Raw genomic sequence first — 26,824 nt, 5'->3', positions numbered from 1 at the left:
TCTCAATCACTATGAATGTTACTGTTTTGTATAGTAAGGTGTACAAAAATGTTATTAAACCTGCTGATACTGAAAAAAACAGCATGATGCTGAGATAATTTTCTATATGACATTTGTTGTATGCTTTTCTTCCATGTTTGTCTGATCTATGATCTATTAGTTATTTTTTCTTTCTATAGTGTTCTCCCAATATTCATAAAATGGATGGATATTCCTGTGATAACAAGCAGGTAATTAGCACATTAATTTGTTTTACATTCTTTCTGCTTTTATAGATTGCTTTTTATAGATTTTGGTTTAAGATCTTTGGAAGTCACCTGGGATAGTTCAGCTGACATTCCTTAGTTTTGGGTGCTACTTATATTTTGGAACTAAGCATTTAAATGAACAGAAAGTAGAATCACCTATTAGTTGCCTCAGTAGAAAGCACGTGACAAATCTGTATATTAAGCAAATACATATTTTGGAAAATCAAGCTCTGTGAAACTTTTTCTATATCTTTTCTTTCTTTCCAGGGTATTTGTTTTGGAGGAAGATGTAAAACCAGGGACCGGCAGTGTAAATATATCTGGGGTGAAAGTGAGTGAATGTTATTGTTTCTAAGTTGGTTGTGTTCATGTGGCTTGAAGGATTATCTTAGCTGAGAAAAATTATGGAAGAGACATATTCAGACCATTAAAACCAGCTAGAACTGTATGGCACTCCCTCTCCTCCTGCCTCATTTTGTCTTTCCATCCTCTTTTCCAGCTCTTTCTCTAGTGTTGGTTAACTTACTGCTGATTATTCTGAAGTCTTAGGTCTACCTTGTCATTAATAACCACCTAGGGAGCCTATGCTCATATTTCAGTGGCTTCTGGACTGGTCAGTCTGTACAAAATCTTAAAACAGTCCTGTGGTGCCAACATAAACTTTGCATTGAGAACACCATGCAGTTTCACAGGCCACCTGCAGACCATTGGTTCTGCATTTCACAGATTGGGAAGGTCTGCTTGCTTTGATTGTGCATTATCATTTCCCAGGACCTGGCTTTTCGAAGTCTTCATCATCTTAGAAGAGATTTGTTTCTGTTTTTAGAAGTGACAGCTGCTGACAGGTACTGCTATGAGAAGCTGAATATTGAAGGGACTGAGAAAGGAAACTGTGGAAGAGACAAGGACTCTTGGATACAGTGCAATAAACAGTAAGTTGATCCATTTAGAAAACAATTGATATGAGATTTTTATCCCTGATCCAGTTCTTTAGCTGGCACGAAGAGGCTCAAAAAGCCTCTGTACAGACCAGACCAGACTTCTCCTGGCCTTCTCCTGCAGACATTAGTGCAGGAAATTCTGGAGGGAGAGGAGACGATTTCTGTCAAGAGAGCATAACCTGAGTTTTGGGAGCCCTTGGACTAAAAGTGGTCCTAGTACTCTTGGTGAAGCTTAGCAGTGCAGAGGAGAGCAGCCTGTGGTTTCAGGTCTCAGTGTGCTGTTCACCTTTTATGCTGTGCCATTGCATTGCTAAGCCGTGTTCAGTTTTCATCATATTGTAACCTTACCTATCTTTTCCTGCAAGTTGCTGCCTAAACCATTGTTTCATATTCTGTATTTATGCAGTTGATTATTTCTGCCTATTTCTGAACCTTTCGCCAGTCCTTATCAAAACTGCACCCTGGTTTTTCAGATGAATTCTGAGTTCTAGTCCTGCCTACGTGTCCTTTCCCACCTTTCAGTGCAGATTTGATAACCTATTTTTGTTCCATTACAAATTCATGAGTAAAAAATATTCAGTACTTTGGGAGAGGCCAGACAGCGCACAAGTCTCCACACGAGTTGTAAAGTCCCTTCAACAGTTGAATTAAACTTGGTGTCTCTAGTTCCCTTACATACATAACATATGAAGGTTTGTTTAAAGCCAGTATCTATTGCTTCTCCTCTATGGGCCAGTTACTGTATTAATAGGATAATAAATCAGTCTGATGTGGTTTGTTCTTGACAGCTCCCTGCTTGCTATTACTCAGAGCATTTTTGTAATACATCTTAAAAAAGACTATTCTCCCAGTCTAAGCTCCAAGGAGAATAATTTTCTTGGGAAACAAGACATTATTTATGGGAGTTACTGTCAGTGGGAAAAAAACAAGGATTAACAAACATGTTACAAAGCAAGTAAAGAAAACCATGTTTTTTTGATTGTCCCATTTTCACTGAATTTTATTTTCAGTGAGTATCTGTTTATTCTCTCAATGCAGGGACGTTCTTTGTGGATACCTTCTGTGCTCCAATATATCCAGTGTGCCCAGACTTGGAGAACTTGATGGTGAAATCACATCATCAATCTTGCAATTTGGAAAAGTCTACAATTGCAGGTAGCTGGAAATCCTGAAAACAGAACAGAGACAAGCAATATCTATCTTGCATGGAAAAACAGCTGTCTCATTCCTAAGTGGAGAACAACTGTTTCCATTAATTTTTTTTTTCCTATTAACACATAACCATTATTCTAGCTCAACCTTTGTTAAGCTTCAGGAACCTGACTGCATGTGGGGAGCACAGCTGTTTTGCAGTCCCCTCTGTGTAGTAGTTAATTTTGCCTGTAGAGGCATAATGCTTTTCTCTGGCCTCTTGATTTTACATTCTTTAATGTTTGTGAAATACTTAATGTACTCAAAATACTTAGACATATGCCTGCACTGCTGAAGCTAACTGGCAGCTTAATACGTTGCCATATGTTAGCTGAATCACAATTACAGACCTGGTGTGTTCTCATAGCTTCACACAACTGAAAGATGAAACAAAGTCCTACACAAGTAAACTCAATGTTTTATCCAACACTAACTCTTACGCAGGAAAAATGGTCTTTATTTTCACCATTACATTTGTTTGATGTACATGTACTGTGTTTTGGTTTGTTTCCTGTTAGGGCCAGTGAGATACATAAGCCAATATTTACTCTCTCCTGGTCCTGGGCATCATATAGTGCAGACAGAAATGAAGGCAGCAGTCCGGAGCCCAGTTTCTCAAGCAGTCCCATCTAATCACAGCACAAGTCTCCAGGGTCCTCTTGGTTGTCTTGCAGTGGCGGCCACGTGAAGCTCGATGAGGAGACAGACCTGGGCTATGTGGAGAACGGGACGCCATGTGGGCCAAACATGGTGTGCCTTGAGCATCGCTGCCTTCCCACCGAGGCCTTCAACTTCAGTACCTGTCCAGGCACCACAGACAGCCAAATTTGTTCAGGACATGGTGTATGTTCTTGTATTCTTTACTCCTTTTTTGTTTTTGCTGAGTATTTTGCATTGTTTAGTGTACTAGCTAGACCTTTCAGGAATCCAGCAGTGTGACTCTTTATACTGGAGAAAGGGGCAGGGGGCACATAAATAGGCATAAGGCATACCAGTGAAGGCATCTTAAACAATAAGTCACAGTAAGTATGTATTAGTTTTGCAAAAATTTTATCAGTCAATTCTTTTGCTATAACTTCTGCTAACTTGATATTTCCTCAGGCAACATACTGGAGAATATAAAGGTTTAAGGACTGGGGAACTTGGGTCTCTGTTCTTCCAGATGATCTTTTTAATTCCCTCTGTATTATGTCAACAGCCAAGAAGGTTCATAAAGTAATTGGATTTTATTGGCTGAGTTACTTTGCTCTAGAGAAGAGGGCAGTGAGCTGGCTCTTGGCTTGTGGCAGCTTCTCTGCTCGGTGCACAGCCTATGGCTTTGCTGTGGCCCTGGCAAGTCCCTTAGTCCTGTACACAGTTTGAAACACTGTTCAGGTCCCTATGGCTCATCTGAGATTAAAGGAGTTTTTTTTCTCATAGCATCTTTTGTCTTTTACACTGCATTAAAGCTCCACTTTTTTACCTGAAATTAACCACTTTGTCATATTTTGAAAAAATAAAATCATTGAGGTCCAGAGTCTCTCAAAGCAATTGTAAATGTCTCAATTAAATATATATTACATTAAAATATATTATGGTACTTAATACATATACATATGTTGATCTATAAAGCATAATAATGCATTTAATACATTTATATCTGGCATAAATTAAAATAGCTGCATATTAAAAATGTTTTGCAAAATTTTGCAGGCAGTCAAAATCAGTGCTGTATGACTGTACTTATACTGTAGACATTAATTACGGGAATAGATTAATTTTATGATTCTATTCTGAGCCACACTTTTGGCTGCAGGTTTGTAGCAATGAAATAAAGTGTGTCTGCGACCGGTTCTGGGGAGGAGATGACTGCAGTTTTCGTATCAAAGACGATATATTTTTTGATAAAGATGCCATCAATAAAGGTATGTTGTTATAATTTTTACCAATAACTGGGAAATCTTGGATTTGAGGAAGGTTCATTAAACAAAACTAGATCTTCTACTCTTTCAGTTAGCATATAACACGATGCACCACTAGGAGCCTATTCCCTTCCCTCCCGGTGTCTGTGAATGAGGTCTCAGACGTGGGGCTGGATGCGCGCGGTGCCACTCACAAGCACTCAGTACACCTCTCAGGACTGCTCCCAGTGTGTTCGGTTGTACCTTGTCCCAATCATCTGAGTGGCCTTATTAAGTATATTGATAGATTAGGACCAGCAAAAAGTTACTGGGATTTTTCATAGGTAGATGGAAAGGTAATGTTGCTTACATGATTGGTTTTTGTTTGTAGAGTAAATTTTTTATTACGTGGCCAGTATGCAGAATGTTGGCACACAAATTTCAGGCTTTTACATTTTTTGAGTGAAAACTTCCATTTGTCGGTAGGCTTGCTTACAAGAGAAAGATATATTGTGAAAAAATAAAGGTGTAAATGTTTTTAATTATAAATCCTTGTGGGGTGACAGTTTTATCATCTTCCAGAATGTCTTGTTTGGTTATTTTATTCAGCTATGGAAGGGATTTGAGCAAAAACAAACAGAAAAGTCACTTTTATTCCAATGTAAGCATGTATTTGCCAGGCAGGTTATAAGGATGTAAGCTACAGCAGTTTAATATTGATAACATTATATTGGCATACCTGGCACAACTTTCCCATGTAGCAAGTGTTCAGTTAAGGGAAACAGACACAGACTCAAAGCTGGATTTAGAAATGATCTTTTTATGTCCGTGCTAGACCTCAAGATTATAGCACTGGTTACAATTAATCAGCCTAGTGCAAGTTGTCCAAGCAGGTTTTTGAAAGACAGTGCATTTACTGATTTTGTATGTTTTTCTCCTAAAACACTATATTTTTCCCCTTTCTTGTGTTTCCAGGTGTTGTTAGCACAAATATAATAATAGGGGCTATTGCTGGCACCATTTTAGTGTTGGCTCTCGTTTTAGGAATTACTGGTTGGGGTTACAAGTAAGTAAATTGTGTTCTTCTTAATACAGTTAAAAATGTTCATTTCATCTGATAGCTGATTATGTTAAGACAAGAACAATTCAGACTTAATCTAAAAATATGAGTTGGATTACATGCATACAGTAACATTTCTGTAGTATTAGCATTTTTCAAGCAAATCTTACATGTGTATATGGTTTTGGGGAGCTTGGTCCAGGTTTGTAATTTATTTCTTATTTAGTTATTTCTTTTCTTTTTTTGTAGACAATCAGAATATTATTTTACTGTATCTGACAAAGTAAATAGGAGAATACAGTCTGATTCAATTATAAATCTTTCCTAATGAAGAAGTAAATTTAGCAAGATTAGCCTTCAGTCAGTCAGTAAAGCATTTAACCATAGGCTTCCTTAAACAGATGTTTATATTTAGTCAGCTTAACCTGAAATTTATTCAGGCACATTTTTGAGTAAGAGAGAGATCTGTAATTGGCAAATAAGGTGCAAGTTCTCCCCTGGTGTAGAGCTGTCAGTGTTCCACTCACTGAAAGGCAAAATGGATTATTTTAGCCTGACTGATCTTTTAGAGTTTTTCTCCTTTTGTGAATTTCTTCTGAAAACAGAGAGGTTTAGGTTTTTTGTGTGTATTAAAAAAAGATTCAAGGTACTTACTCTGTCACCTCTGTGTGGGTAAGGCTGGTTCGTGAAGTCCTTCCTCCACAGGTGGCTCCCTGGTGTGCTTGGAGGGCTGGGCAGGTTCAGCTGCAGGCACTGCCCGCAGCTGGGACACAGCCCAGCAGTTCAGCATAACAAACCGGCACATCCTCTCCTGGCTTGTTAGACTCAGGTAGGCTGAGGGCAGCTCAGAAATATGTAACAAAAGAAGCATTTGGAAAATAACATGAAGATTAGGATAGTAAAAAGGTAGGTTAAGCTGTCTTGGTATATCACCCTCAGCTTCTGGCAGTATCTAAAAACCTGGACTTCTATTTTGAGTACAGCTCAAGGGCTCACTTTGAGATCACATCTAGGGTTAGTTTTCAGAGGTAGGGGGCAAGAGTGCACCTCTCACTAGCAGCTTCACAGTGAATAGACTTAACCTTGCCATGAACTGCACCTCCAACTCAGCACTGACTTTAGCCATCAGTGTGAATATATTTTCCTTGTTTATTCTGATTTAGTGTGTTTATGGGTATGTTTCTTTCAGAAGTGTTTCTGTAGAAATATTTTGAGCAAAAATTTCATTCTGCATACATTGCTTTTCTCTTTAAGTTTTTTTCCTCTTACTGACCATGTATACCTGCATACTGATAATTCATTCTTCTTTCTTTCTCTTCTCTTTCTATGGAAAGAAACTACAGAAGACAGAGGTATGTGATAAAAGCAACAGAATGTGTCTTAGCTCTGAAAATAGCTTTTCTTCTGTTTCGCTTATTTACATGCTATAAAGAATATAGTGATCATTATATTTTCTATAAAGAAAATACAGTGGTGAATTATCATTTTAAAGAATAATTGCTTGAATATATGAAATTGGTGTTTATTCTATCAATGCATTGCTTGAAATACTGATTTCACTGGACTGGGTAGCAAAAATGTTTACTTCTGAGGTAGACTATCTTAGGAAAACAGGAGAATACTTCCAGTAAGAGACACTGAAAATCTGCTATTAGAGATGGAAGTATTCTTGGGAGGCTCAGAGTTGAATAATTAATATTAACATGATGTTCAGGAGCCTTTTGAGACAAATTCATCCTTCTTTGCAGCTAAAGAAGAGCTTCTTTGCAGTTAAAAATACAATGCAGTTAAATTGCTCTGTGAATGAAGAGCCCATTCTTTCCCGCCACCCTGCTTGATTGATTTGTAGCTAAAGCATGGTACTGCCTTCAGCACAGGGCCAAAACCAAAACAGTTCCTCATGACTGGGGTTTGGCTCCTGGAAGACTGCCTCCCTTTGATCAGTCATCTGCCTGGCAGGCAGATGGGTCTTCTGGGGAGGAATTAGCTCCTTCCTCTCTCAGTCCCCCTCAGATAAGAAGGTTTCTCAATTTCCCCTGTTTTCTGCCTGTATTACTGCCTCCTGGTCCAAGCTGCTGCTTTGTTTGTTGCTGCTACCTGTTGCGTTTGTTCTCCATTTCCACTACCTGTGTAGCGCTTTCTCTGCCAGGCTCAAAATAATTGCAAAAAGCAGAAAAGCTCTGCCAAGTGCTGGTTGCGTACTGCAAGGTCAGACAGGTGGCAGGAACGGCGACGGGAAAAAGGCAAAGCAATTGAAGCCAAGCCTTATGGAGAGGTTGGTGGGTAGGAAATGTTACCTGACACAAGGAAAGCAGAATTACAGTGTTTGGTGCTGCTTAGTCTCACGTGATGTATCTATAAGTGCAGATTAGCATGAAGTCACTCTACTGTGTGTGTATCAGTGTTGACTGAGGACAGAGCAGCCAAAACCTTGAAACACAGAAAGAGACCGCCCCGTGCATGTTCACATTGGAATATTAGAGAATCTAACTTTCTCAAATTCCCTCATCTCCAGAAATTATATGGACAGAGAGCTGTGAGGATGCAGACAGTCTGCAGCTGCATCTGTGGGCACGGGCAGAATGGAAACCAGCATAAGCTGAGGCTTTTGAAGATGATGCAGGGCTCCATCATTTTAATGATGGTGGAGATATTTAACAACTAAATCTCCTTCATGCAGAAAATGAAGTTCTGTAGGCTGACTTCTAAATAGAATGATTTTGGGTATGTACAGGAAGTGCTCCATAAATGGAAAAACAGACATCCATTGGAGTATCCAGAGTGTTTTTTTTTTTTTACTTGTTTATGATTACTCCTTAAATGAAGATGAAAACAAGCCATTGAGGTATTTTTGAGCATTATATAAGGAATGATATTTGGTAGCACTAAGCCACTGAAATAAGTAAACTGAAAGTAATAAAAAGAGCAAATTGGCAAGGATGCTGCAGGCTGGGATAGTGTGGCTTAAAGGGCACAGCTACATGGGAGAAGTTACTTCTTACAGAGTACCGAGAGGGCAGTCTGCTGGAGGAAGCCTGGAGAGCAGAGCTGCCCACGCTGAGTCAACTCTGAACATACCAAAGTACCGGCCGAGCTATGTGGCAAGAACTGAGACTCAAGGGATGCTAGAAGAAATACTAGAAAAACTGTGTTACACTAATGATTTATGTGCCATATAATTTTATATTTTAAATACTTTAGGAGTATTAGAAATTTAGAAACCGAGTGAGGTGGTTCAGGTCTGTAGTTGGACACAGTCTGAATGTGATTCTGATAAATGCACATCTTAATAGGGACAGACTGAAGCAAAGAGGCCTTGGAAAATGCAAGGATGAATAGATAATTGCTGGTATTATGATATAGCCAACTTTCAAAGTAGCTACTTGTACTAGGGAGGATTTTTCAACTTACTGGAACTGTAACTGGAATATTTGCACGGCAGTTTTTTCTGCTGGCAATGAGTTCACCATCTGCAAAAAAAAAATTGCATAACTTGATTAGGATTTTCTAATGCACGATAGTTTTATGCACCATAACTGAGCTTCTAGTACTGGAAAAGGATAAAGTACTGTCAGATGTGTGTGGCATTATTTTTGTGTGTCTTGGCAGATTGAGTCTACTGTGGTAATCAGGAATAGCTGAGAACCTCTGATGTTGGCATTAGTATTCCTGCACAAGAAAACAGCTAAAAAACTGGAGTTTTTTTCTTTCTGAGGTTTAAACAACTGGACAGGTTGCTATTCTTGCATTCAATAATGATCACAAAAACTAAGTGGAAAGCATCTACCTCAGAAGGGAAGAAGCATTCACTTGTCCTGAACTCCTTTTTGATGCAGGCATGCCTTCAGCTCAGGCTGCAGTACTTGTACTACACCTGGGATGCTTTTTGCAACCAGCACGATGAGCCATTTGAAATGTCTGAACTTGGTTGTACAATGTCTCAAGAACCACAAACTATTCACTTTGAAAATTGTGATCAGAGTTTATAGTGGAATGTTCCTTTTTTTTCCTTACCAAAACTACATAATTCCACTTTTCTGCACATATCAGAAGCATATGGGGATTTTCTCTCAGATAGTTGAATTATTTATTAGTAGGCTTATTGTGTGTTGTTAACAGGTTTCCTCAAGGATTGCAATCCTTGCCTTTTCCCTTTAAACTAATATTTGTGCATTTTGTGTGTGTGCTGGTGCCTGTCATGTTTCTGACTCTACGATGTTTATTATGCTTTAGACAAATGCCCCAGGGAGATTATGTAAAAAAGCCTGGAGAGGCCGACTCTTTTTATAGCGACATGCCTCCTGGAGTCAGCACAAACTCTGCATCTAGTTCTAAGAAGAGGTCTGCTTTTCTGTCGCATTTTCAGATTTCTACCTGTTCCATCACCCATTATTCCATTAGTCAGAACATTTCATTGTTTTGCAGCAGGTTTGATTCTTTCTTCTTTCTTTGTGGAATGTTTGAAATAGCATCCTTTGTGCTTTGATTACTGATTTTTCTCACATGCCCTGAACTGCTAATTATTACAATTAGTCCAGAATAAACAAATTTTCTATTGTAAACCAATTTTTGGTTAACCAAATTTTCATCATCTCCCTGCTTGAGAATTGTTTTCAAGTAGACTGTAATAATAATTGCTGGCTCAAAAAAAACCCCAACAAACCCACCACAATTTTTTAAAACACAGTCATGTAATCAAAGAAAAGGAACACTGTCTTGCTTCAATAATAGTTATAAACTGTTCAATATCAATGTTATTTTTATATCTTTATTTGTCAGCATCATTAATTCACTGACTTGACATAGAGTTCTGGGTAATATTCTTGCTGTGTCACATTAAAGATGTTGGTGCTTGCATTTTATTCCACTTACTAGACTACTGTGCTAAATGGTCACTAAGCATTATCTCAGAAAATAATCCTACAAAGACTTTCTGTAGTTTTGTGCTTGCTATCATGAGTAGGCATTAGATTTTGCCCTTGTTCAGATTTCACTAATTCTGTTATTGTTCCAGTTACTTTAAAGACCCAACAACATTTTAAAATGAAAAATTCATTGAAAAGCATTGAGAATCACTTGTAACTGTGAAGGTCATTTGGTCACGGTGCTTACCATCCCTCTGCAGTTAGAGATTCTTTAATTATGAAAATATCCAGGTAGCACTTCAAAACAATTTATGAGAAGCACTATGACGTAGGAGGGGTAGACAATCCTGAACTGCTTCATAAGAAAACTGCAATTCTCACTTCTTGTCTTGCTGAGCAGTCTGTAACTGCGGTTGGTGAAGCCATTTTCTTTGTTGTTATTTCAAAGAAAGTAAAGAGAAATGCATGGAAGGGATACATTTGCAGTGGTGTTAGCTATTTGGGTGTAACAGCTGGATCCTATGTGCAACTTCATTCAGTCTGTTCTAACGAATATGTTATTAAGAAAACTGAAGTAGTGTATTAGTGATTTCTAATTTTTAAATTTAGCTTTTTAGATTTGTGAGTGGATAAATTATTTGTTTTCCGGGAGCAAGCATTAATCTTAAATGATGCACTGTGTGTGTTGGGGAATCTTCTCATTTGGATAAAATTTTTTAAAAAGTCTTGGAGTCTTGGGAGAAGCAAGTTTTCATAGCTTTGTGTAAGCAGGTTCAAATACCAGTTAAGAAAAAAAGTTTGTTTTTAAATGAATATCATTTAATGTGTTTAATCTTCAAATCAGTATCTCTGTTTCTTTTCATACTTCATTTCTTTCACGTGTCTCTGTTTATTACTTGTTCCAAAAAGCTAATGGCTTCTAAGGTCTGTCTGTACTAGAGAGTTTTGTTGTTCCCCACCACCAGTTCAGGTGTGTTGTGCCACTGTAACGTCTGGAAAAGCAAGTCTGACAAATACCCATTAACATTGTGGTGGAGCTGACATAGTCCTCACATTTCAATGCCCAGAGTCCTATTTCCTATCTTTCAAGCTGGTTTTGATTTGCTTTGTGTGCAGATTTGGATGACACCTCTTGGGAAACACTAGAATGACCAGGCCATTAGCTGCCTGGGCTTCTCCACGCTGGAAAGCACTATGAAGTGTTAGTATTATGATGTTCAAGGATTAAGAGAGAACTTTATGATAACTCTTGCTATTATGAAGCAGCAAACACCAAAACGAGTATATAGCAAGACAGTTCTGAACCTAAAAATTGACCATTAGGAGGAGAAAATTATTAAAAAGTCTGTAATGGATATGTTGGTTGTCAGACCTTTTGTGCTCTAAGTTTGAATTAATGATACCCTGGACTTAATTCAGTGTGGCTGTGATTAGCCTGGTCTTCTGGAGACTGAAGAACATCTGTCAGATGCCTGCCCTCCAAGGAAAGCAGAGACTGAAGAATGCAAGAGTATTCAAACTTTAAAACTGCAGAAATAGATCCTTTAAGCAAAACTTATAAGCCATCTATTCTGACCAGTTTTCAACTTCCTATTGTTTTCTTCTCTTTTGGTAATAATTGTAGATCTCATGGCAAATAGCTGAGCAGCAGCTCTGGTTCAGCAGGAGGGACCCTGTTGCAAAACCCCATGTGTTGGACCTTGCCACACTCATCTCTGGCTCTTAGAGGGAATACAAGAAGAAAGAAAAACTTCAGTTTGCACCAAGCACCTAGATATAAAGACTGGTTTTGGCTTTGAGTTTGGCATTAAAATTATATACTGTAGTGAGTAGCTGAAAAAAAAAAAGTTAAAAATTGGGAGAAATGAGACAGAGTTACCCCTCCACTGGAGCTACCAGCTGTGGGTGGGAGGATGTTTAGTGCAGACTCTTGGGCCTCTGAGACTTGTTGCAGTGGGTAGAGGGAATCAGTCCCAGCTTTCCTGCAACAGCATGAGGAGGGAGCGGGCAGCCTGCAGACAGGATGCGAGGGAAAAACACCTTGAGACGAGCACAGTTGGAAGAGCATCTTCCAGCTAAGAACTGGGGCAGAGCTGGAAATACGGTGTGCGCTGGTGTTTGCACTTTCCACAGTAGACATGGGAGAAAGCAGTGCTGAAGCCTGGCCCTTGAACATGGACACACCAAACCACTGCATGGACAGCTGGCAAAGTGTAACTGCAGGGTTTAACCAGAAATCCTGGATGCTCTGCTAGTGCAGACAGACCTTAGGCTGTGTTATGTCACCGGCCTCGGGAATGTGACTCTCTGAACTGCTGAGCTAACACTGATGTGAGACAATACCCTTAACCATAACCACATCTGAGCCCTCCTATTCCAGGTCAAATGGACTATCTCATTCCTGGAGTGAAAGGATCCCAGACACAAAACATATTTCAGACATTTGTGAAAATGGGAGGCCTAGGAGTAATTCTTGGCAAGGTAAGTGTGAACCTCTGTGCAGGCCACAGTGGAAACCAGTCTCTGAGCTATTGCTGCTCTGCTGAAAGTTTGGCCAATCTTAGGACAGCAGCATAACTCCTTAAAATTGCGCTAATTGTTATTAACCTGGAATTAGGATTTAAAAGCACCCTACACAAGTACCTTTTTTGCACAATGCTTCGGCACATAGAAATGACATTTCATTTGTCCCATTCCTCCAGTGTGAGCTAACATGAAAAAGAGGAAGTCATCTGTTCACTCTTGCCAGCTTCTGTGATTTTATCAGGCAGTGTTTAGTGTTTTTCTTGAATTGTATTGATTTTCTCAAGTAAAAGCTGAAATCAAGGAGTTTTTTGCTCTGCACAATCGCAGCAAGTAGTAGAGAAAGATCACCTAAGTGTCAGGTTTACCTGGTCTGAGGTAAATCACGAGGGACTGAACTGTGACTTTTACATGGCTAAAGCTAATGAGGTAGCGACTCTTGCTGGGGATGCAAAAATATGCAGTTTGGCATGGGATGCAGGTGAGTTTCAAGTTGTTTTACTGTCTGTCTTTATCCTTTGATTTCTTTCAGGTAATATAGGAGGAAACAGAAAGAAAGTCAGAGGCAAAAGATTTAGGCCACGGTCTAATTCAACTGAGTAAGTCTGAACTTATAAAAGCAAAGCCAAAAAGTACAGTTTTCATATTTGTGTTTTGTAGATGGAGATTAAGAGTACTGAAAAGTAGACAGCTGCATTTTTGCTCTGTGGCCCATTCTGATTGCTGACTCATAATCTGGTAAATGGTTTGGCTCATGTATTTCAACCTCTTTTTATATATTCTTTAAAAATTAACTATCAATTTTCTTTTTTATGTAGGCTTCCTCACAGTCGTTCCCATAGCAATTCCCAATGATGGTGGCAGCCTGCACCATCACTGCAGGCTTTTGTCTACAGTAAACTGCCATTGCTGAGTGTATCCTGGTTCAATACTGAATTTCTGATAACCTGTTTCCTCCCCTTGTCTTCACCTTGGGTTAGGCCATTGCAGAGTTAGATATTTGTATCTCTGCATACCTGCCTGGAGGTTTTAGGAGAGGTATCTGTCTGCTTTGAGAGTACCCCGAAATTTATTCTTGTAAGCCTGAAACAGCCAGTCTTGAGTAAGCCCTGCAATAAATGGGTAATGAGAGTCCTTACCAAGCAACAGATCCCCATACCTTTCCAGTATGGCTTAGAGTTGCTTTCTATATTGATTTGTTGGTTATGGTTACTGAAGAGCCCATGTGTCCAGTGCTCCCCATAGGGAAAGAGCCTTTCTTATGTACGCAAGCCTGCTGGTTCAGGCTCCTTTTGTGAATGAATGGTGAATGGCTGGAAACATAACCTCTGGGCTTGTCAAGCACTGGCGTGCTCTTACAGCACTTATGCCACATGGGAATGACCCCTTCCTTCTTTGGCCATAGTGGCGGTGACAGTGCCCTTTCCTTGTATCATTAGTGCTAACTTTGCACCTGTATGGGCAAATGGACTTGATACCAACCCCACTGGAACTAATAGTGCTAACTCCTCTCTGGGCCCTGCTTTCTTTGGTTTGGGGATTTTGAATTTGTTCTGAAATTTTTCTTCCACCTGCAGTGCACAGTCTTGAGGTGAGTAGGCTCAGAAAGGTCTATAGAGAACGCCCTCTGTTAAAGGTTACAGAAATAATAGTTTGATGCGCATTGCAAGTATAATATTGCATGGTCAAAATGGCAACACGGAACCAGAAATTTTAGTGCTAGGACCCTGGGGGGAGTTTATCTGTCAAGTGCCCCTGTGCTCTTGGTCTTCGTGCTGCTAAACTCTTACTGGAATGTTATTTTGCTCATTTTCTTTCTTCTTCGCATAAGACAGTTCGATAAAAGCAAAATTAGTCTGACCAAACTGCCAAGAATACAAATGAGATGGCACATTCTTCTTTAGAAACTTGTCCGGTGCTTTCCTTCATTTTCCAATTGTATTTCTTAAACAAAATCAGTTTTAAAAAATAAGTTTAAATTAATGATGCCATTATTCTGTCATTCAGCAGAGGTGTATGCAGGGGCTGAATTGGTCCATAAAGAATAAAACCACATCAGCTCTTTTTAGCCTAGAGTGAGCGTAACTGCATGGGAAAAGTATTGTTTTCAGTAAAAGCAAAAAAACCCAATGGGCATATTTTTTCCCTCTATGCTGCTCAGCTGGTTTATTATACATTTGCTCTGAGAATTTTGGAGCACTAAATAAGTGGGTACACAGAGAGAGGGTGTGAGTTGGAAAACTTTTTCCCTGAAATTTTTTTTTCTCTTTTAAAGGTGCCCCTGAATTTCCACCTAATTCTCTGCATTCCTTCTTGCTACTTGTTATGGTGTATCAACCCAGCAGCAGCCCTGGTGCTAGAGGGAGGAGGCTTGTACTTCCCAAGGGCTGTGCAGCAGCCAGTTAGGGCTGAAGTACAGTGTGGGAGAGACCTGCTGGGCAGGAAAATGCTCTTTCTCCTGGCAGGGTCTATCCTGGATTGCACGGGACTGCATGGTTTGTCTGAGTCTCCTCGGCAAGCCTTTCACTCCTCGGAGAGAGCTACCACAGAATGATCTGTGTGCTGTGCCAATTCAGTGGGGAATGGAGAGAATTGCTGAGGGCTCTGGTTAGAGAGATAACTTCCTTTGTGAGCAGATAAAATTGACTGAGAATGATCTAACCATGGCTGGCATTTACTCATTTAAGAAAACAAAAAGCCACATCAGCTGCCTTGAGAATGCCTCAGAATACATGGAGGCTTTTCCCAGACAAATCTACCTTTTTACCTTCTCTGGGAAATGCAGAATATTGAAATCTGTTCTGAAATGGTGGATGGCATTTGGAACGCCCACCTGTGGGGCCCTTGGGGTCCAATGAAGCATACTTGTTGAGATGAAAGAAAAGGGGTAACACTGTTGGTCTCCTGTTAGTAGTAGAGACAGTGCAGTTCACTCCTAGAAAATTGGGTTCATTTGTGTCACACCTTTTGCAGAATTCAATGATTTTTTTAAGCAGATGTGCACTGGTACAGTTGCCTACAAAAGTATTTGGCGTATGCATGAGTCTGCAGTAACTGCACATATTATGCACAAGGGTTTTTTTGTATAAAGCCAATCACTAGATAGACACTCATGCCATTAATCATTTAAACAAAATTTCTTAAGCACTGAGCAAGGTTTGAACCGTGCAGCCCTCGTGAGAAGCACTGGCAGGAGGATTGCAACCACATTGGGCAGTTGCTGGAAGATGTACTGCTCATACCTGTGTGCAACCCCTTGTACATGAACAAGGCTTCTGCTGAGGGTATAGCTCTATGGAGACTGCTAAAGCTCTTTTGGGAAGTTTCTAATTGTTTCTAGATGTTTTAAAACAAAATTTGTGTTCTTTACTAAAGGCAGATGGTTCAGTTCACACAGAAGGAATGGCAACAGGCCAAATATTCCTGCAGCTTTTTCACTAACAGGGTTGATGAAATGGCCTGATAAAACAAGTTTTCTATTAAAATCAATTAGAGTTACCCAGGAATGGTAATGAGAGTTTTCTGAATAAGCTGACAATTTAATTGGGAGCTTGTGTTAAAACAGGTCCCAGGGAACATGGATTTTGCCAAATAGCGATTCTGACCTTTGTTAATTTGCACTGCTTTTCCTATAAGCATGTCTTCCTCGTTGTTATAACTGATATGAACATCTTTGGCTTAGACTTTCTATTATATATTGTCTTTTTGCAGCAGGGTAACCCATGCATCTGAGCCTGGGCTTTCTCTCGCCCACCAAATCCCGGCCCAAGGCATAAGCCCAGGGGGTTCTGACCACCCCCAAACAGGGAGTCGGGATCACAGGTCAGTCTCACCTGCCCCTGCATTCTGGGCTGCCGTATTATCCTGTGAAAAGTCCCTTCCCTCAGTATACAATAGTTTCACTGTGGCAAAACACCGTGACTGCTTGGAGGTGCTCCTGCTGATGCAGCGCTAGCTAACCTTCCTCCTCGCCAGCCTGAGGAGTATGAGTACTCTTGAGCCCAGGTCTTTTGCCTTGTTGCATGTTGCGCTACAAGCCAAATCGAGCCGTTGGTCTAGCTATAGGCTTATGTGTAAGGACACCTGTGTTTTAAAGCAGAATTTCTCACTCAGAGAAGACGTGGATTCTGGCTGTTGCTGATGAACATGTGGCCAGGAAGATCAGCCTGAGGGCTTTTTAATGGTATCACGTAGTGGTTTGCAGTAACTCGAATTTAACCTTTCTGTAACAGATCAATTGAGGTGGTGAATGATGGTCTGTAACGCAACCAGACCCAGGAAACCCTGCAACACGGTTGTGCAACAATTGCATGCTTTGATACCACATTACACTGTGTTTTCTAATACAGGAAGCCAGATTGGGAGTGTTTCATGGTTACCAAAAGACCCTTTCAAAGGAAAAAAAGCAAGTCAAAAGTACTGCAGCAAGTACAAGAAAATGTGTAGTCGCACCTACAATTAAAGATAAAACAGAAGTTTATTAGTTCCTGGTGATGCTGGCATCAGCCTTTTGCTTCACTTGTGGTTCAACTGTTGCTGCACTACCACTTTTGATATTTTCTTTCTCTAAGAGCCATAGCTGGAAAGCATAAAGCACTCCTGATTCCCGATAAATAAGCAAGCTGAGGAAGCTACTTAGAAGCACTTGTGGCTGAGGGCGAGTACTTTCTGAGAGCTGTGGCTGTGCTTGTGCGGGGCGGGGAGGAGAAGTTCCAGAGCAAAAAAGGAGCAAAAGAAGACGAAAAAGTGCTGCCGCTTTTGTCATCAACGTGGTTTGAAATATGGTGGGGTTGAATGACAAGATCTGGCCCAACCTTTACTCATCTGAGCAATACCTTGCGAGGCCTGTTCCCATGTGTGAGGTCATTGGAGTCACTCCCGTAAACAAGGGTGGTAGGAACTGGCCCAGAAATATCGAAAATACCTTAAAGAGGAATTTTCTTTCCCTTTTTCCTTGGTTACTGTTTGTTTCCTATTTCAGAGTTCGTTAGTCTCTATTATATAAAGATGGTGATAATAAATAATTGTTAAACTGTTGATATTTTTATACAACAAGAAAAGGCTTTAAATTAAACCAGGCAGACTCCTGTTTCTACATTGCCATTTTTTCCTAACATGTCAGAGGGGGAGGAATTAGCTGATCTTGTTATTGGGGGCTAAGAGAAGCCAGTTACAAAAAAAAAAAAAAAAAAAAAATCTCTTCCCTGGTAATATTACTGTTAGATAATGAAACAACGCCTTTATTTCATAGTTCTCACGTAACTAATATGAGTATGCAGCTCAGACTTTTTTCTTAAAAAGTGTGGTTTTGGTATCAAGATTGCTTCCATAAAATGTGCGATAACTCTACAGCCCACCTCCATTAAAGCTTCTTGTGGTCCTACCAAATTAAACGATAATTGGAAAATCAGAGGGTTATTTGCACAGAAGTGTAAAAATTGCCACTGTAGTGGCAAACAATTCAAGCCTTCTAACAAACTGAGGCCGAAATTCATTCCTGTAGAAAGGGCCAAGCCCAAGTTTCTGTGCTTATTAAGTTGTTATCTTACAATTTATTTTAGATGGGTGCAAATGTGTGTCTTCAACAAGCAAACTGTAGGACTGGAGTGAAAATGCCCCTTCATCCTTATTCTGAGATATGAGAGGAGTTCAAACCATGAGCTCAATGCTGGCCCTCTGCATAGGAGTGAATTTCATCCTTAGGACATTAAATGAATGATGTATCCCAAAGTTTCCAGATTAATCAAACGTATGAGTCCTGTTGTAGGTCAGATTTTCTCATGCAGTTGTACACGTTGCCTAGTCCTCACCCAACATTCATATTGATTTATTTGCCATATTCACTTGCATTTTGGGGATGAAGACATCCTTGCTAAGCTTGTGCTGTGTGTTCTCAGATTTTCTATTCTTGTTCTTCTGCTTTCTCTGTTCCTTCCATTGCTTTCTGCAGGTATTTAAACCCATGGTTCAAAAGAGAATATAATGTAGCTAAGTGGGTAGAAGATGTGAATAAAAACACTGAAGGACCATACTTTAGGTATTTTGTAAATTAATTCTATATCATTTTTAAGAGCTGTTCCAGCATATACAAATATCTTGGGACTCCTGCCTTGTATAAATCAATACAAGTTACTGTAGGTGCAAAGGGCCCCTCTTCTTTTGCTGCATTTTGATGTCTGTATTTGGCTTCATGTGCAATTTACAGTCTTTTTCTGAATGTTTTAATGAAGCCGTTGAAAAGGGTGTGTGTAGTGCATGCGTTCCCACCATCATCTATAGCTTGTAGTAGCTTTATCATCATTTTATGCCAAGTAGTGTTTTATGGGCATGAGACATTTATCACTAATAAAGTAGTATTAACTTAAATAGAATGTAATTTACTGAAGCAAGTGGTTTCATAACACATTGACTCTACCCACTGTCTTATATAGTGCATACTAAAATTTAAATAAAATAAAGAATAAAAAGTAGTGGTATTTTACCCTCAGCATACAATGAAATAATTAATATATCGTAATTGGAAAAGTTACATGCATGAGAATATACTCTGTGCTCTATTTATCAAACCGCTAATGAATCTGTTACAAGTGAGTGTAGGGTTCAACCAAAAATATCACTTGTTTTTGAGAGGGAGAAGTGTGTATTATTTGATACATTCCAAGTTAAGGAGAAGAAGCATGCGTGAGGCTGGCCTCTCTGTTGTACATGAATCAGGAGACTGAGAACATTTTAGTAGATTCCCAAACAACACAGTCCCACAGCTGAGACAAAAGTTTGCACCAGCTGAAAAAATCAGCTGGGGTAGGAGAGAATGGAAGACAATTTACGACAAATAATATAAAGCATGAAAGAAATGGATGAAGCTGTAAGTCGACATACCAAAAATGAAGCTGAAACAAGAGATATAGAAACATAAAGAAAAAGAATACAAAGAAAGATCTTTAGCAAAAACAGTGAAGGATGGTAAGAATGAATAAATAGAACTTAATAATTTTGCAACATTAGGAGACCTAATAATAGTGCAAAAGGGCAGAAACATGCACTAAATATGTCCAGTGTGTATTTGGGAAAAAAAACGTGATGGAGTTGTATCACAAGGTACTAATGACACGCTTGTATTCCAATAGTAGCACTGGCAGATATTGAATAGCAGAGTGGGAATTTAGTCATTTTTAGAACTAAAAATGTCCCAAAGTTTTAAAAGGGCATAAAATCATCACTGTTTTAAACCATTTGTGTTTGCTTTCAAGAACTCTTATATCACAGAGTAAGTTGCTGAAAGGCTTTCCAATGAACAAATAGGGCAAATGAGGTAAACTTAAGCCTGCCAGTCCTGATCTTGGACCTGAACAAGGAGTAAAAATCCCTGATGCAAGAATCTCCCTGATGCAAGAATCCAGGGCTTACGGGAGGATGTTGTGATTTTGCCAGCCAGTATCAGCCAGGTCTTGATGTGGTGCTTGGGCATTCAGGCAGGGTGTATTGTGAATCCAGTAGTTCTGCTGTTGCCGGTTTTTAGCATTGGGATACAGGGTCCAGTTCTGGTGTCTGCAGTTCAACAAGCATGTTCAAGAACTGGGGAGATTTAAGCCCTGAGAAACCTTATAAAGGATTTCAGGGCCTCAAGCTGTTCAGTTTAATGGAGCAGCTAAATGCTTACCTGATCATATAATCCACATAGCTGCATATGGAGCATAATCTTTATGGGAAGTCCTTTAGACTAGCAGACTGAGACTGATAATGACCAAAAGTCACTGGAGGGTGAAATCAGGCAAACTCACACTAGAAATGAGGTGTGTTTTTATTAGCAGCCCTTTTCCTAAAAAATGCCCTCCGACCTTTGTTGTTCAGGCAAGGCCACCAGTCGCTCACCGTAATCTAACTCCATAGCTGTCTTCCAGGGTGTTTGTATTCAGAAGCCCTGTGGTCACAATAAACAGAGACATTGATGCAATATGAAGATAGCACTAGTTTAAAGTATGGTACTTTAAATTGTTTAGTTAAATGGGCTTAAATTCCTGTGTGGATACTCTTAATTTGGTTTTTATCTTCTAATATCAGTATATCTTGATTTAGTAACTAGATTAAATTGATGGAAGCATACCCCGCTCCTGAGGGTTTTCGACTGTTGCACTGAATGAGTCACATTTCTAATTGTATTTGAGATAAAACAAGCATTTTTTGCATGTAGATTAGGGTTAAGCTGACCCGTGTGAGTTTTAAGGGCTGTATATCAGCAGAGATGAAACAAAAGTAAAAATTTTACACCACAGAAGCTTACTAATGAATGCCTGCCGCATTTGCTTTAGAAATGAGAGAAAAACTAGAATAAATTTAGAAACCTGTATTTCCTGATTAATTGAGATGATCATGGGGAGGTATTCTGCAGGCACATTATGGAAGGTAATGGATCAAATATTCTCCCGAGATGAGTTGTCATGGGCTTATGAGAGGTTGAACTGAACAGTTTCTCCCCAAAACTCAGGTGCAGTTTTGGTTAATCTTCGTGGACTGGAAAACACCGTTCCTAAGAACAGTGCATCTGAACATCCTATGGCTGGGTTTTGAGCCTGTGAAGTGATTCACAAACAAAACAAATCTTGTTTGGTAAACCAGGAAGTCAGGCTGAAGTCAGGCTGTACGTTTTGGCAATCATAGCCCAGGATGGCATTTACACCAGATAATTAGCTGAGTAATATTTTTGTTGCTGATCATTTTTGATTTCTCTCTTCTGTTAAAGTTGTCCTGAAAGTAACACTGCTGTTTTGCTTGTCTGCTTATAGTTTTAGGAATAATGTGTTGATGACGTGCTGTGGCAGGTAGAATTGAAGTAGAATCAGGAAAAAAGACAAAAAACACTTCTTACAATTCCTAAGAATGCTGCATATTTTCAGAAGATAGAGATATTCGTCATCACAAAGACTTTTTCCATTAGCTGAAAAAAACCTGTATAAATAAAAATTTATTGATTGATGGACACCTGGTGTCCAATTATTTATTTTTTTTCTAGTCTACAATCTATATAATTACTTTTTATTAATGATAATAATAATAGTAGCTAGTGTCTCTGGCACCAGAAACCTCCCAGCTGTGGGATTCCCATCTATAAGAAAATAAAATCTGTAAAGAAAATGTCATTTTACTGCTCAAAGTCTAGACTGGATTTTAATTTTGTATGCCAGGCCATACCTGCATCACCCCAGCAATAAACCAAGTCAGGAAACCTTTCCCTGATTTCGGCTTTGCTGCAAGACACACTGTTTTACCAGTGTGATACTGCTTATTTTTGTTACTGCCAATTACAGTGGCTACTGCACAGACTGACCTTATGAAATACAGTTAAGGATTAATTGAAATCCTCACTGAATCTTGAAAGACTCAGGAACCATGATGGTATCAGGAATCCCAAATGTCAGAATCCCAAAACGTGGCATTTCTGTAGATAATTATAGGAAAAAAAAAAAAAGACTAGAAGGCACTTTCTGAGGCACTGAGCTGCCTATATTTGATTTAATGCAAATATTTTCAGTAACTTAAATTCAATGAGAGTTGTTTAAGTGTAAAAGTAGTTTAGAAGGAGATGGAGACCCAAGATGCATAGCCAGAGGGAAGATGGCCAATCCCATACCAGAAAGGCATTGGTAAGGAGCCTGGAGGGCAGGAGACAGGCTATCCATTTCTCTCCTATTTTTTCTGTGCTTTGGTGTTCTTGCTTTCTTCCTCAATTTCTTGTCAGCTCCTCCTCAGCTGATCATTAGCCAGAGTTGGCTCTGCTCCTCTGTGAGGTCCATTGCCTTCCTCTGTGAGCATCCAGCTGAGGCCAGAGCCATGACCAGCCATTAGCTCCCTGCTCTCCCTGAGGCAGCTTTAGATTGTGCTTAAAGGAAAAAAGTATTTTCCCCAACATTGACCTTACTGGCTGCCAATGAAAAAAAAACCGCCCATTGACATCAGTAGGATCCAGATTTCATTTCAGGAATTAGGGAAAAGAGTTCATTAAAGCGTGTGAATGCCTGCTTCTGGGGCGTTGCTGTGCAGTGCTTGAAGTGGATGGCTCAAGCCACACCCTTTGCTTTTTCTGCAGCTCTGCAGCCCCCCATGAGCCGAGTCTCCCCTCTGCTGCTGCACTTTCTGAGGAAACTTGCTCACATCTGTGGTTTTCTAAAAGGAACTGCATTTAAAATGTTAAAATGTTTAGCCACATCAGCGTTTTTAGAAGATCCCAACTTCCTGATGTAGGATCATTTAGGCAGATGATGTCCTACAAAGAGCTGAACCTACAGCAGCAAAGGTCAGGTTAGGCTGATAGTGTCTACATTGGGGCTTGAAAAGCTTTTGCCAGGTTGAACATTAAGTGAATTCCATCAAATTATTTCAGTCTGTGAAACAGAATCAAGCACAGCTTATGAACAGTTCAGATCTGTCAGGACCACCTGCCTTGAGTTCAGCTAAAATAACACTCAAAGTCACAAGACGTTTAGTTGTGTGACCAGGTGACACATTTCACACTGTCTTGTGGGCCAGCACTCTCCTCGTTTAGGTGACAAGAAGGCCAAGCAGCAGGTGCCTGGCCGCAGGAGAACGCATGCAGATGTCCTCCCGCTGCCACAGCATTTTGTTCTGAATGCCAGCACAGTCTCCCCATGCTCTTAGATTCCACATCCAGGACAGAAAGGTGGACACAAAGTGGCCACTACATCTTGCTTTCTGGCCAGAAATCAGAATTGTTGCAGTGCGTTGAGGTGCATGGCTTTATCTGGGGTTGGTGGTGAAACCTCTGAAACTGTCACGGTGTGAAGAGGGCAGAATGCAGTCTGCAACCCAGGCTGCTTTCCTAGTTTTTTGCATAAGTGTCAGCTAGAAACAAGATTTGGCATGAAAGTTAATGGATGTGATAGCAGGAGAACTGAAACCCCAGTGAAAGCTAAAACCCTTGACCAAACTCCAAAGTTTTGCCTACCTTTAACCCCAGCATTACCTGCAAGTGTCCCTGAATGCTGTCTTTCTTCCATCCTGTAAATGAGAAAGGTCATGTCTGGCTCTTTCCCATTTAAAATACATGTAAATCTGGGATACACAGCACATACACAATTGCAGGGCAGAACCTGAAAAGTAAACAAAAACACCTCAAACAACTAAGCTTATCACACAAGGCGTATCCTAAGATCTGTGAGCTTAGTAGTGATATGTTTTTACAGTCTGAGTAGATGGCGCTGAAGATGACAAAAACCAGCACATAACTTGTGTGGCAGAAATAAGGGGTGAAGGCCTGTGAGGGGAGGGCAAGGACATTTCTTTTAAGTGTGCAACTGCATTCTTGATGTATTTGGTTGTAGCTTTGCACGCGCAGGTGAGCAGCAATGTGCACATCAGTTAGGCGTGCAAACCGTAGGTGAGCTGGCAGCACAAAGTGGAGCCAAGAAGTAAGAAATGTAGGCAGCTATGCTGGAGGTCTGGGCTTCAACTTCTTTTGAAAAGGCAGCGTTGTGTTTGAGTTATGGTGCAAAGCTACCTGGCTGCAGGCTCAGCTAGGGATCCTAGTCAGAGGACCTGCTGCACAGGGAAAATGTTCAAGACACCCCATCCTTTGTGGGGTTATTGCTCCTTCCAGGATCACCTGCTCAGGCTGATGGGGAGGTACATTGGGCGTGGCTTTCCCTCTCACCATAGCCTCCTCTTGTGGTGCCTAAAAAAACCCACGGGAAGAGTCTGTGGTGTGCAGGAGGCAATGTTGTGCCTGGTTGTGGTGCAAGGGACGGGACATGCCTTCATTCTTTGTGCCGTGTCCTGGCTGTGGTACCTTTATAAACAGCGTTCTGATAGGGCTTCCCAGGTCAAATCTGACACCCCCCAGCTCCTTGCTTCTAATCTCCAGGTGCATCATTATAAATTTAAACATGAAGATTTTAAATCCTCCTGCAGCTGTGGGGCAATATTAATGAATAATTGGATTACTAATAATTTGTAAAATCTGTTCTCTTTATCTTCCCCCTTTCTTCCTCTCATTTTTTTGATTCTAGATCCACTAATTGTTTATTAGTGATCTTTATCAGTCCAAGTGTGGGCACATATGAGACTTGTACAGGTAGTGAACAGCACAGCACTGTTAGGAACCTTTCCCTGGATTTAAAAAAAAAGCAACAAACCTGTTTTGTTGCATGTGCAGTTTGGTGCCCAGATGGGTAACGCTGGACATGCGAACGCTTTGTTTTATATTGCAGTAGGTGTGTGAAATTTTCCTCCTGAAAACGTTCATGTATGTCCAGTTCATCTTAATGGGTGATCAAAATGCATGTGCTGAAGATGTACTCTTCAGTGTTTCAACAATTGTACCAACCTAAATCTTTGAAGGGCTGTTGAGCTTAGAGGCTACAGCATGGGGCATTAGAGCACTGTGAGCCAGATTGAAGAGCTGTCACCATACAGTTTCCATTGACACCTTGTTGCTTGTGGCTACCATCAATCATTGTTTGTATGGGAGACAAGAGAGCGTGCTGTTGTAAGGAGCTACGGACACAACAAAATGATACAGTAGTCCGAAATAAAAGAATATTTAAAAATGACTTTCACTTAAATAATAGAGATACACAAAAGAATCCCCTGCTTTGTCTGTAATCCTCTCCATATGAAAAGACCAGGTCCTGCAAATCCCAGAGCCAGGGTGGTTCCTGTGGCTTGTTGGTATCAGTGATGGTGCTCATCACTGGGGTCTACAGCTGCACAACACGCAGCCCCCTGCTGTGTTTGAGGGCCTTGGAAGACCTGTCTGTAGGAACTGAGGGAAACCTTCCAATTTCAGGGACACACTAAGTTCAGAAGATAGTAGGCAACAGTGCTCAGGGAGGGTGTGGGTGATGTGCCTGCACTAGTGGGAGGCCTCCTTTGAAAAATGCCCTCAGTCTGCAAAACCGAGCAAGAAGGCCAGGGTAGCTCAATTTTTCTACTTTGAGGCTTTTTTCCCTTTTATTCTGCCCTCTCAAGTGGGAAGAGTGCAGATTCTCAAAACAGAAGCATAAGAGTTTTCCTTGGGTATAAAATTTCAGTCAATAATGTGCAGCTGCCTTATTGACATGAAAAGAATGCCTTTCATGTGATACAAACATTTACTTGCTCCTGCTTACTCTACTCACCTTGTACAGAAATGCTGATTGCCATTGACTGATCAGTTCATTTTTGTATATTCTCATCAGACTCTTTCTTTGGCTGGAACAATATGCACTGTATGATGCTTGCATGTCTAACAATTTGTTATTAGCACTTTGTATATGCCTTTGTTACTTCACAACTAACAGTTTGGCCTCCAAGTGCATGCATTTGTGTAAATTAATGTGTTATAAAGTAATAGATTTATTTGCTATGTTTGTATCAATATAGGAGGTGTGTAAGACACATAAATACACTGATAATTGAAGAAGACATTGTTCAGCTTGTATTTCCACAATCAGTGTTTCTGTTTAGGCTTCATATTGCCATGTCTATCTTTTAGTTCTGTATTTATTCAACTACAGATTTGGTTTGTTAATTTTATAATTATTAATTACAGTACCATATAAAACAGTTTAAAAAATTGTTTTTGTTATGCAATACAATTCTAATAAGAAGTAGGGATTTTTTTTTCTTCCAGTGTTCCTGAAAGCTATAAATACCTTTATTCATACCATGAAATTATTAAACTACTGATCAAACAACTTTATCCCCCCGATATTGAGCTAATAATAAGCTATATACTTGGTTCTGAACCAAGCTTCAGAGTAATGGCAGTTGCTGTTGCAGTGCTGGGACCCAAAGACATCACATTTATTTTGTGTGTTTCAACATCCCAGGACACTGTCTCCTGCAAAGTCTCCGTCTTCGTCTACTGGATCTATTGCTTCCAGCAGAAAATACCCTTACCCGATGCCACCACTTCCTGACGAGGAGAAAAAAGCCAACAGGCAAAGTGCCAGGGTACGTGTCCCTCTTTGTGCATTTCGTCAGTGACTTGATTTACTGGTAGTTTTCAAAAAGAAAGCGTGGCAGATGAGCATCTTTGAATAACAGTGAGAGCAGCAGTGGCGCTTCCTTCATACCTCAAGTGATGTAGATGCAGTGCCCCAGACAAGCTCCTCACACTGTC

At 40.1% G+C, this 26,824-nt stretch overlaps 1 protein-coding gene across 7 annotated transcripts in view; it reads left to right on the top strand.

Moving 5' to 3' along the window:
* The window catches only part of ADAM22 (ADAM metallopeptidase domain 22), a 139,120-nt gene that overhangs the window by 105,610 nt on the left and 6,686 nt on the right, over nt 1-26,824 (top strand). Inside the window, exons 19-32 of one of the 7 annotated variants that reach the window (XM_064444673.1) lie at nt 180-230; nt 516-579; nt 1,075-1,180; nt 2,228-2,344; nt 3,055-3,223; nt 4,176-4,284; nt 5,236-5,326; nt 6,655-6,672; nt 12,566-12,666; nt 13,241-13,307; nt 16,420-16,530; nt 17,058-17,132; nt 18,659-18,745; nt 26,532-26,655. In XM_064444673.1, the coding sequence (XP_064300743.1) occupies nt 180-230; nt 516-579; nt 1,075-1,180; nt 2,228-2,344; nt 3,055-3,223; nt 4,176-4,284; nt 5,236-5,326; nt 6,655-6,672; nt 12,566-12,666; nt 13,241-13,307; nt 16,420-16,530; nt 17,058-17,132; nt 18,659-18,745; nt 26,532-26,655 (1,290 nt within the window). Of the gene's footprint in view, nt 1-179; nt 231-515; nt 580-1,074; nt 1,181-2,227; nt 2,345-3,054; nt 3,224-4,175; nt 4,285-5,235; nt 5,327-6,654; nt 6,673-9,553; nt 9,749-12,565; nt 12,667-13,240; nt 13,308-16,419; nt 16,531-17,057; nt 17,133-18,658; nt 18,746-26,531; nt 26,656-26,824 lie in introns of all 7 variants that reach the window. The other 6 variants (XM_064444669.1, XM_064444667.1, XM_064444671.1 and 3 more) reach the window with 6 other exon arrangements.

This window comes from Phalacrocorax carbo, chromosome 2, assembly GCF_963921805.1.
Source record: "Phalacrocorax carbo chromosome 2, bPhaCar2.1, whole genome shotgun sequence".
Classification (NCBI taxonomy): domain Eukaryota; kingdom Metazoa; phylum Chordata; class Aves; order Suliformes; family Phalacrocoracidae; genus Phalacrocorax; species Phalacrocorax carbo.
The sequence above is the reverse complement of the archived record's forward strand: the minus strand, read 5'-3'. Positions and strand labels throughout refer to the sequence as shown.